The 12,127-nt window shown below is 45.4% G+C and overlaps 1 protein-coding gene across 1 annotated transcript in view; it reads right to left on the reverse strand.

The window, feature by feature from the left end:
• Positions 1–10,160, reverse strand: part of LOC149444987 (vomeronasal type-2 receptor 26-like) — a 45,523-nt gene extending 35,363 nt beyond the window's left edge. Inside the window, exons 1-2 of the mRNA XM_089654330.1 lie at positions 9,870–10,160; positions 2,253–2,576 (exon numbers count right to left, since the gene is read on the reverse strand). Coding sequence (XP_089510456.1) covers positions 2,253–2,576; positions 9,870–10,160 — 615 coding nt within the window. The remainder of the gene's footprint in view (positions 1–2,252; positions 2,577–9,869) is intronic.
• Between the last annotated feature and the right edge of the window lie 1,967 nt (positions 10,161–12,127).

Genomic DNA, 12,127 nt, shown 5'->3' on the forward strand with positions numbered 1-12,127 from the left:
TAAGAGGCTCCTCTGTCCTGCACTCATTACCTGTATCAATGGCACCTGTTTGAACTTGTTATCAGTATAAAAGACACCTGTCCACAACCTCAAACATTCACACTCCAAACTCCACTATGGTGAAGACCAAAGAGCTGTCGAAGGACACCAGAAACAAAATTGTAGACCTGCACCAGGCTGGGAAGACTGAATCTGCAATAGGCAAGCAGCTTGGTGTGAACAAATCAACTGTGGGAGCAATAATTAGAAAATGGAAGACATACAAGACCACTGATAATCTCCCTCGATCTGGGGCTCCACGCAAGATCTCACCCCGTGGGGTCAAAATGATCACAACAACGGTGAGCAAAAATCCCAGGACCACACGTGGGGACCTAGTGAATGACCTGCAGAGAGCTGGGACCAACGTAACAAAGGCTACCATCAGTAACACACTACGCCGCCAGGGACTCAGATCCTGCAGTGCCAGACGTGTCCCCCTGCTTAAGCCAGTACATGTCCGGGCCCGTCTGAAGTTTGCTAGAGAGCATTTGGATGATCCAGAAGAGGATTGGGAGAATGTCATATGGTCAGATGAAACCAAAATAGAACAGTTTGGTAGAAACACAACTTGTCATGTTTGGAGGAGAGAGAATGCTGAGTTGCATCCAAAGAACACCATACCTACTGTGAAGCATGGGGGTGGCAACATCATGTTTTGGGGCTGTTTCTCCGCAAAAGGGACCAGGATGACTGATCCATGTACAGGACAGAATGAATGGGGCCATGTATCGTGAGATTTTGAGTGCAAACCTCCTTCCATCAGCAAGGGCATTGAAGATGAAATGTGGCTGGGTCTTCCAACTTGACAATGATCCCAAACATACCACCCGGGCAACGAAGGAGTGACTTGGTAAGAAGCATTTCAAGGTCCTGCAGTGGCCTAGCCAGTCTCCAGATCTCAACCCCATAGAAAACCTTTGGAGGGAGTTGAAAGTCCGTGTTGCCCAGCGACAGCCCCAAAACATCACTGCTCTAGAGGAGATCTGCATGGAGGATGGGCCAACATACCAGCAACAGTGTGTGCCAACCTTGTGAAGACTTACAGGAAACGTTTGACCTCTGTCATTGCCAACAAAGGATATATAACAAAGTATTGAGATGAACTTTTGATATTGACCAAATAATTATTTTCCACCATAATTTGCAAATAAATTCTTTCCAAATCAGCCAATGTGATTGTCTGGATTTGTTTTCTCATTTTGTCTCTCATAGTTGAGGTCTCCCTATGATGCCAATTACAGGCCTCTCTCATCTTTGTAAGTGGGAGAACTTGCACAATTGGTGGGGACTAAATACTTTTTTGCCCCACTGTACATACACACACACACTGTATGTTAAATATATATATATCCATATATATATAGATATATATCTATATACTGTATATATCTATATATATAGATATATATACACATGTTTTTTTCCTTTTGTTTCAGTAAAGGGGTTGAAGATTTGAAATTTCACTGTATTATGTTAACTTTCTCCACAAAGCATTCTGCTGCAGACCAAACATTGATATGTGTATATATATATATATATTTTTTTTTTCCATTTTTTCCCCCTTTTTTTCAGTAAACGGGTTGAAGATTTGAAATGTCACTGTTCCACTTTTTTACGTTACATTTTAAATGCAATTCAAGCAAAGTATTATTTTATAAATGCCCTTAATTCCCTAAGAAAATATTGTACTATACCATATGTCTGTAATAATAAGGCTGCTTTTGCTGCAATTTTGTTTTTAGGTATAGATTCACATCATGCAATGCTTTGGCCATAACTTCTACCGCATAATAAATTCGTGGACTGAGGCCTTGGTGCACAAAATGAAATAAATTTGGATACATTTGTTTTCCCATACAACCATTCCTGGTACATATTGGACATACTATAGTACTGTTTTTGTTTTCTTTGTTTGCAGACATACACTTCGCAATTGATAAAATATAAAAGGAAAGTGCTGAAATATTTTTGGTATACATGTTTTCAATACCATCAAAAAACGTTTCTTTATTTGGAAGGAATAGTGGGAATAGTTCAACAGCGAAGCTTCCATTAAAGCCAGTTACTGGAATAAATAAAGAAAGTCTGTGAGACCTCAGAGGAGGAACAATAAATGTTTTATCATAGATAGCATAATACAAATCAAAATGCTTATTAAAAAATGTCTCAAATAGTTCGTGACTGATATAAGATCCACAGAGCACAATTACTTTAGCACTGGATGATGTAATGACTTTAAAAATATTGTTTCCTAAACTGTCTATTGCACACTTGTCATAATTAAGCATAACAGGCCCGAATGATATTGTATAATTAACACAAATACCATGACTTCTCATGTACTTTACTAATATCTCTTTATCTTTGTCTCCGGCATCATCTTGTGATGCAAATATTCCAACCCACGTCCAGCCGAAATGTTTCAGCAACTTAGTTACAGCCATATAATGCACATGGTCATTCTGAACTGTCCGGAATACACGAGGATACAGAAGTCTATTGGTCAGAGAATAGTCCGTAGCTCCATAACTGATCTTTAAAACAGGAAAACAGTCATTATCTTCCATGTTTGTAGCCAATATTAAAAAATATTTCTAAAAAGTTAAATTGAAAAAGCCAACTAAAGTCTTTACATACAATAGTTTTTTCAATATCTTTATTTGTATTTTTATCATTTACAAATATTGGTTACAACAACTGTGCTGAAGGAATACAAATTGGATTTGTATGATGATGAATTTGCAATGAACTTCCAAGTTCTCCTCGAACATGAAATGTTGGCAAAGTTTGCACTGCGAGAATTTTGGTTCTCACCCAGTAGTGTATTTAGGTTTTGTGCTGCCCTAGGCAACACGAAAATTGTGTGCCCCCCCCGCCCCTCAATGGGAGACCGATAGAATTCAATGAGTGTGTGTGTGTGTATATGATTCTCTCTCTCTCTCTTCCCCCCTCTTCTCTCGCTCCCTCTCTTTCTCTCTCTCTTCCCTCTCTTTCTCTCTTCCCCCATCTTCTCTCGCTCCCTCTCTTTCTCTCTCTCTTCCCTCTCTTTCTCTCTTCCCTCCCTCTCTCCCCCCTCTCTCGTTTCTCTCTCTCTTTCTTCCCCCTCTCTCCCTCTCTTCTCCTTCTCTCTCTTCCCTCTCTCTCTTCCCCTTCTCTTTCCTCTCTCTCTTCCCTCTCTCTCTCTCTCTTCCCCTTCTCTTCCCTCTCTCTCTTCCCTCTCTCTCTCTTCCCTCTCTCTCTCTTCCCTCTCTCTCTCTTCCCTCTCTTCTCTTCTCTCTCTCTTCTCCTTCTCTCTCTTCCCTCTCTCTCTTCCTTCTCTCTCTCCCCCCCCTCTCTCTCTTCCCCTTATCTTCCCTCTCTTCTCTCTCTCTTCCCTCTCTTCTCTCTCTTCCCCTTCTCTTCCGTCTCTCTCTTCCTCCTCTCTCTCCCCTCTCTCTCTTCCCTCTCTCTCTTCCCCTTCTCTTCCATCTCTCTCTTCCCCCTCTCTCTTTTCCCAATAATCTCCCACTCTTCCTCCTCTCTCTCTCTCTCTCTCTCTCTCTCTCTCTCTCCCCCTCTCTCTCTTCCCTTTCTCTCTCCCCTCTCTTACCTCTCTCTCTCTTCCCCTTCTCTCTCTTCCCTCTCTCTCTCTTCCCCTTCTCTTCCCTATCTCTCTCTTCCCCCTCTCTTTCTTCCCTCTCTCTCTCTCTCTTCCCTTTCTCTCTTCCCTCTCTTATCTCTCTCACCCCCTTCTCTCTCTTCCCTCTCTCTTTCCTCTATCTCTTCCCTATCTCTCTCTTCCCTATCTCTCTCTTCCCCTTTCTCTCTTCCCCCTCTCTCTACCCTCCCCCTCTCTCTCTTCCCCCTCTCTCTTCTCTCTCTCTCTTCCCTCTCTCTCTATTCCCTCCCTCTCTTTCCTCTCTCTCTCCCCCCTCTTCCCTTCCTCTCTTCTCTCCCCCCCCTCTCTTTTCCCTCTTCTCTCCCCCCCTCTCTCTCTTCCCCCTCCCTCTTCTCTCTCTCTCTTCCCTCTCTATTCCCTCCCTCTGTTCCCTCTCTCTCTCCCGCCTTCCCTCTCTCTCTCTTCCCTCTCTCTCTCTTCCCCCTCTCTCTTTTCCTTCTTATCTCCCTCTCTTCCTCCTCTCTCTCTCTCTTCCCTCTCTCTCTCTCTTCCCTCTCTCTTTCTCAGATCGTATGGGACTGCACACAAACACAGTATAATTACCCCCCCCCCCTCTTTCAAGGGCTGATGATCTCCGGGCAGCAGTAAATGTGGGCAGGGGGTGGTAATCTTCCTCTGTGTGTGCAGTCCCATACGATCTATCAGTGTATCATGTGCTGGATGGACGACAGGAGGGAGAGCCCAGAGAACACATCACAGCTCACCTCCTCCACGCTCTTTCCTCTCCACCACTTCTCCTCTCGCTGCTCCAGACTGTCCCCTGGTCCTGGCTCTGAGTGTGGGTGGGGGAAGGAGCTCAGTGGAGAGCGGCCACTCAGGAACACCAGGGCACCCCCTCCATCTGGCCAGGTCTGCCTCTCCCTCCAGCAGCAGAAAGCCGTAGGGAGGGAGAGGGGGAGAAACCTCAAACCAGCTTTCAGCTGCTAGAGCAGTGGTTCTTAACCTGGGTTCGATCGAACCCCAGGGGTTCGGTGAGTCAGTCTCGCGGGTTCAGCAGAGGTGAAGACCCACACCCGACTCATATGATTCGTGCAGTAAATATTCATTATTATGTTTTTGTTTTTGTGTGAAAATCATGTTTTAATGGTTTTGTTCTTTGTTCTTAACGGTTTTGTTCATTTTGTGCACCTATGTATAAATATATACCTATGTTTTGAATTTTAAAAATCATATTTTATTTCTCCAATTAAGAAGGGTTCGGTGAATGCGCATATGAAACTGGTGGGGTTCAGTACCTCCAACAAGATTAAGAACCACTGTGCTAGAGGAAGAAATACACAGGGCATCCTTCTGCAACTGCTCTCCCCCACCACACCGATCCTCCTGCTGTCCGGGCCAACTTACAGGAGTACCAGTGTTACCCCTCTGATGGTGGCCCTGCATGGCTCTGTCTGTCACTGCTCACCGGGTCCTTTCTTCCGGGGGGGCGGTCCCAACCCCCTAAAAATTGCCTCCTTAGGCAAACGCCTTGTTTGCCTCGCGGTATATATGCCCCTGTTCCCACCCACAATGTCCTGTGCACCTTGGACCTTGGCCAGCAGTCTCATCCAATAATCAGAAACGAGTGGTGAAAAGAAAAAAAAAACAACGAAAAAGGCATCAGGAGGATATATGAATGCATGTCCTGAATTCATGTCAGCTGCTGCTATACTGCCATCTGAAAAATGATCCACCTGTCTTAAAGAACTGAATAGTCTACTGGAACCAGGGGCCGGGACAACAAGTGGGCAGGAGGGGCGACTGCCTGGGCATTGTGGTATCATGTAAGGTGGGGGAGCACCACCTGGGAGAGGGAATTTGTGTTTGGGGTCGGAATTTGGGGGGAGGCAGGGGTAAGAATGGTTCTAAGAGGGGAAATTTGGGGAGGAATGCTAGGAGTGGTAATTTGGGAGGGATTGTGGGGATAGAGAGGATTTCAGCTGGGCGGACGGCAAATATTTTTGCCATGATAGGGGAGATTTCAATTGTGGATTTGTACTGGGAGGAGGGGGAATTTATGCTTAGGGGGTAAGCATGCACATTCGTGTTCAATTCTTTTTTGTGGGAGGGGGGATTTTTTGCTGAAACATGCTCATACATCTTGGGGAAGGGGGGGGCAATTTGGCATGTTCTCCCTGGCTCTAGGAGACCTGTCCTGGTGCTGATTGGAATTGAGAACAACTGTTTGATGACTGTTATAATGCGTGTGTTTAGCAGAAGTCACCATAGCTCCTAGTCAAGGCTTTGGCCACTAAGTATGCCCTAAGGTTATGTTTTCTGAATAAGGTGTTTTTAATTTTTTTTTCCTTCAACCTCTTCACACCGGCCGCGCGCAAATGTGCGACCTCCTGGCGTCTGGGCCTTGACGCCGAGCGGCTGCACATTTGCGCGCAATTAAGAAAACATATGTGCTGAGAGCACAGAAAGGTCCCGATCTCCTCTTTTGATCGGGGACCTTTCTCGATCGTGTGACCGCCGTGACGCACATGACCTTAAAACCCTGCCCCGCCTCCCAGCTTCTGAAACCCTTAAAGGGCCGGGGAGGCGCCAGCGCCAGGGGGTTAAAATACAGAAACTAGGTTTCTGAAACATACAAAAATAAGCTATAGCAATATTACCGCATAAGCCATTACACTTAAAAAAACAACTATGTTCACCCCTTGGTCAGGGCACCTTCAGAAATGTACCCCAACCACTGTATCAGTCTGGGGGGGAAAGTGAGAGCTTCAACTTCTTCTTAGTATATGTAAAACTGCAGGGATACAGCAAGACCAGGTGATGCTGTAAATTGAGTCCTACTGTAAATCGCTGTTGGTAAAAAATTGAGAGCCGAAAAAAGAGAACCATGAATATAGAGAAACATAAAAACTGGCCATCGGTGACCATGACCATAGTACAGAGAAAAGTTGAGTCTACTTTCAGGACTCCCAAGGTGTTAATAAGTCCAGTGCTGGGGCAAGGTCATTCAGCACCCAGAGCAAAGATTCCAAATTACCCCCCCTTCCCCCATGATGTGCCAGCTTAGGAGATCACAAGCCCAGCAGCCACTCACGTGTCAAAATCACTGCCACTATCACTACTCCTGCCAGCCTTGTAACAGAAGTAAGGTGACCCCATCCCTATAGTGAGCTATTGCACCCAGGGCAGCCGTCCACCCCTTACCCTTGCACTGAGTAAGTCTGGCTTTTGCATAACAGATTGTGTTTCTGAATAAAGACATTAACTACTGAATTTTTTTTTCCATCTCCTGAAGAAATGGATGGTCTGCATTTTTTGCATTTTGGCATCCAGTTTTTCTCATAGAAACTACCGTTTGAGGTCTTTTATTACATCTTGAAAGATGGTGAGTGAGGCACATGACAGGCATGTATAATACTGTGTCTGGTGGTAACTAGACAGATTTATAGCCACTCAGAGCCCCTAAACCAGTGGTTCTCAACCTGTGGGTCGCGATCCCTTTGGGGGTCAAACGACCCTTTCACAGGGGTCCCCTAAGACCATCAGAAAACACATATTTCCAATGTGTAAAGAGCAGCTACTGTGTAGAAAGCAGCTGCTGTGTTGAAAGCAGCTACTCTGTTAAAAGCAGCTACTGTGTTGAAAGAAGCAGTATTGGAGGTAAAACGACACTCATGAATTATAATTACTGGGTAAATAATTTTATGGTTGGGGGTCACCACAACATGAGGAACTGTATTAAAGGGTCACGGCATTAGGAAGGTTGAGAACCACTGCCCTAAACAGATTCTTCTGCATAGATATTATTATTATTATACAGTATTTATAAAGCGCCAATAGTTCGCTCAGCGTTGTACATTACAAAGGGGTACAGAACATGTGACAGAACAATACCAATACAATGCAAAACATGAGGGGATCGAGGGCCCTGCTCTTTCGAGCTTACAATCTAGGAGGGAGGGGATGGTGGCACAGGAGGAGATAGCTGTGGGGGATGGAGTGGTAGGAAGAGTGGGGGAGGTCGGCAGGTTAGGAGGGGGTGGGGTAGGCTTCCCTGAAGATATGGGTTTTCAGGGTGCGCCTAAAGGAGAGGAGAGTAGGTGATAATCTGATGGGTTGGGGCAGGGAGTTCCAGAGGATGGGTGACACCCTGGAGAAGTCCTGGAGGCGGGCATGGGAGGAGGAGACCAGGGAACTAGAGAGAAGGAGGTCTTGTGAGGAGCGGAGTGTGCGTGTTGGGCAGTACTTGGATATTAGGTCGGTGATGTAGTACGGGGCAGTATGGTGGACAGCTTTGTTGTTTCATAACTAAAAAGTATGAGGAGAAGATCAACGAGAGGAGTTGAAGCAAGAACCCTAGGTGTACAGTATATATCACAACCTGTGTCCAAAAGGCAGAAATCATTGGCCAAGTCCAAAAGCAATGTGATATCAAAGACCACTGTAGGGCACCTTTTGGGCAGCTGGAAGAAGAAGCTCCTCTTAAAGTGGGCATCAATTCTTTTAAAGTGGGAGACATTTTCCTATTGATGATTTTGAATGGAGTGTCCCGCCATGTTTCCTTCACAAGAATCCTTCTGATTTTACTTGTAAAACTTTTTCTGGGAAATCAGAAGGGAAGTCTCTGTTCCAGGGGCGGACTGCGGACTGACCATTTGGAAACTCGGGCACTGCCCGAGGACCCAGGGTCAGTAGGGGGCCCCATGAGATGCCCCAGGTACCTTTTTCATAGGCTTTTTTGAGTTTGAGCAAGGACACAGGGGCCCCATGATCCCCTATTGCCTGGGGGCCCCATGAGTTGTCAGTCCACCCCTGCTCTGTTCTACTTTTGACATTAGTGCCCCCCAAAGGTCAGTTATAGAGCATATCTAAATGTGAATAGAGTTCAGAAGTGGGATAGTCCTTAGTCAGCCTAAGACTATCCAGAAAAGTCTGGGTGAATAGGGCACTTTGTTGATTTAATGTTAAAGTGTTCCTAAACCCCCAACAGTACAATCAGTCTGTAGATGCAGTAAAGCGTGCTTGTTATACTCACTGTGGGACCTAAGGGGTTAATCGTCAGCATTGTGTAAAAAGGCTGTTTGATCCTGTCTTCTCTGATCCTCCACTTCTTGAAATGACCACCTGATACAGACTGAACCCCTGGTCACATGCACATGCTCAGTTTGGTGTATTGCTAGAGAGGTCCTCTTAGAGCAGAAAGAAAACTCCTCCTACAAGCTTTAACCAGTGCTCTGCTGAAGTCACAAAGACTGCTCTAACTGCTGATGAGAAAAGGTATTTAGCAGTTTATATTTACTAAAATAATTGCATTTCCATGTTGTGTGTTCTGTGGGAGACCAGATATAGTGAATGCGGGGTCCGGGGTGACCAGATATAGTGAATGCAGGGTCCGGGGAGACCAGATATAGTGAATGCGGGGTCCGGAGAGACCAGATATAGTGAATGCAGGGTCCGGGGAGATCAGATATAGTGATTGCAGGGTCCTGGGAAACCAGATATAGGGAATGCAGGGTCCAGGGAGACCGGATATAGGGAATGCAGGGTCTGGGGAGACCGGATATAGTGAATGCAGGGTCCTGGGAAACCAGATATAGGGAATGCAGGGTCCAGGGAGACCGGATATAGGGAATGCAGGGTCCGGGGAGGACACATGGGGCCCCTGTGTCCTTGCCCAAACTCAAAAAAGCCTATGAAAAAGGTACCAGGGGCATCTTATGGGGCCCCCTACTGACCCTGGGCCCTCGGGCAGTGCCCGAGTGTCCAAATGGTCAGCCCGCCCCTGTATATACCCCAGCACTGCAATTCAATCTTAGTTTGTTAATAGGGCTGAGCTGCCAGATCATAGATTTGGACTTTTTTTGCTTGTTCAGTTCAGCAAGTGGGTAAACTAAATAGATGTTCATTTGAGCTGAACCAAGGTATCTGGAAAGGATACACTTAAATACGGCTGCTAATGGTGATAACTTCCACTTAGGCTGCTAGTTAGGAAACTACCAATGCAGTCCTGGGCAGTAAGGATTATGTAATTGGAGAGAAAGCTACGTAGGTTATCAGATTAGATGCGCTCTTCTTTACAAAGGAATAAGAATATATGGGGGAATGAAGGAGTTAAAAAAAATACTTGCACTGTGGCATGGTAATAAATGAATTCCCTATCATTGTGGCAGTGCTTTATTAGAATTGTCCATTGGGTAATCCTGATGGTGAAGATAAAAGGCTTAGCACCTACCTGTGTATATCCATAGATTCCGAGTATTTGTGCCATTGGAATTGTTGTCACTGAAAAAAGATCTCCAATAAAACCAACCAGTTGACCTTCTCCAGAATATACGTAGTTAGGGACTGTCTTCTGTGGTCCAGATAAAATGCTTAGAACATTCCTTACAGCCATACTAGGATGTAAACATGAATCTAGAACATGAAATCCCAGTGTAATATTGGGCAAAATGTCTGGATTCTGGTTAACATTGTGAATAGCAGAAAGAAAAGCCAAAACGTGTGTATATGTTTCTAAATCCATACTGTAGAGGCAAAAAAAATGATGGTTAATGAGTGTAAGTTTTAAAAACATGACAACTTCTTGCTGGCAATGGTTGTTAAAAATGCCATCAGGTTGGAGGCACCTCTGAGTTCCTAACAACTAATGATGTCAACGGCAGGGGCGGACTGACCATTTGGAAACTCGGCACTGCCCGAGGGCCCGGGGTCAATAGAGGGCCCCATGAGATGCCCCTGGTACCTTTTTCATAGGCTTTTTTGAGTTTGGGCAAGGACACAGGGGCCCCATGATCCCCTATTGCCCAGGGGCCCCATGAGTTGTCAGTCCGCCCCTGGTCACCAGTCATTTGCTTACATGGCCAGGAATCCCTGGGGCAGGAATAGTTTCAAAAATGCCATGGGATTCTTCCTCAATTCATACAAGGATTTTTAGGTCTGATATAAGTGGGAGTCCAAAGGAAAAAAAAACACTTCAAACCCTCTTCTGAGGATGTAGCTTGCTCTCCTCTTCTGAACTATACCAGATCACATTTTCTCAACATGTTTGTGAGTAAAAGGGCCTCTTGCCTAAAATCCTGACCTAGTGGTTGTGGGGGTGCAAGGGCCCTCTTTAACAGACAGAAGACTCCCAGATACTGCCCCCATGTAAATGAGTCCCAAGATGTACATTCATAGTTACAATGCCTGATGCCCACTAACCAGCCAGAAAACAAATGCTGCCTGCCAACACACAGCTTGTTCCTACTGACAGGTTTGGCAGATGACAGCTGATATATATACAAAGGGGATAGGGTCTCCAAAGGGGTGCCTGGGAGTGCATTTTCTGTGCTTTTGCAGCAAGGCAGCAAAACGTGTCTGCTTAATGCTACAGCTGATGGAGCGGGGTTGGCAGAAATGGAGCAAGATTTCAACCTGCGCTTGTCACTACTTTAGATGGTACCATAACAAAGCTCTTCCCTGCTGGAGGAGCTACAGGGTAGACCTCTGACCAGGGGCAGACTGACAGCTCATGGGGCCCCCGGGCAATAGGGGATCATGGGGCCCCTGTGTCCTTGCCCAAAATCAAAAAAGCCTATGAAAAAGGTACCAGGGGCATCTCATGGGGCCCCCTACTGACCCCGGGCCCTCGGGCAATGCCTGAATTTCCAAATGGTCAGTCCGCCCCTGCACACGACAAGGAACAAGGTTTTTAACAAGATGTTGCATACCAGGGATGAGCATAGCTTTTCACAAGAGCAAAAATTAGATTCACCGTCCACCGAAAAGACAAATATTAAATATTACATCATAAATAGGTAACAAAAATTAGCCTCTATGTTTCAGCATAACTGTATTGAGGTCAGGTCTAATCAGAAGTATGTAACATTTTGGGAAAAATATACAGCCAAGAAGTCCAATACTTGATGCCACAATAGCAAAAATCTCCACAGCCACCATGTCTTTCCCTTTAGTGCTCAGATAGGCCGGGATCATGGCAATCCAGACACTGCAGAACACCAGCATGCTGAAGGTGATGTACTTGGCCCACCCCTGCCTCTGACCTACCTGCTGAATTGGAATGATGTATATTTGGATTGGAGGTGGAAAGAGAGGAGCTGGAAGGAGAAGGAGGATGATTGCTGCCCTTTTCCTGAAGATCCTTCTGATGCTGTTCCCAATAAGCTGCATGGTGAGAGGTCAGATTTCTTTTCATACAAATGGCCAATGGTATTGTCATGCTTGATATGCTGGAGGCAGGGAGTGGAACTAACAACAGAGCGGTCTGCTGCAAACATGTTAAAAAGGCTAAATAGAAAAGGGAGTGAGCGCCTAAGAGAGAGTGAAAGCAGCTATGCACCAAAAGGGTAACCACTAAGCCAATAAAATATGGTAATAAACATAAAAACGTGCAGCGCTAAGGTAAGTATATGTATATATGATAACCAAAAAGTACAATGAAGGAAATACAACAAAAAACTGAGTATATATCAATATTCAGAGATATCTCAA

The sequence above is a fragment of the Staurois parvus genome, unplaced genomic scaffold (genome assembly GCF_062004578.1).
Source record: "Staurois parvus isolate SC_StPar_1 unplaced genomic scaffold, SC_StPar_1.0 ptg000756l, whole genome shotgun sequence".
NCBI lineage: Eukaryota > Metazoa > Chordata > Amphibia > Anura > Ranidae > Staurois > Staurois parvus.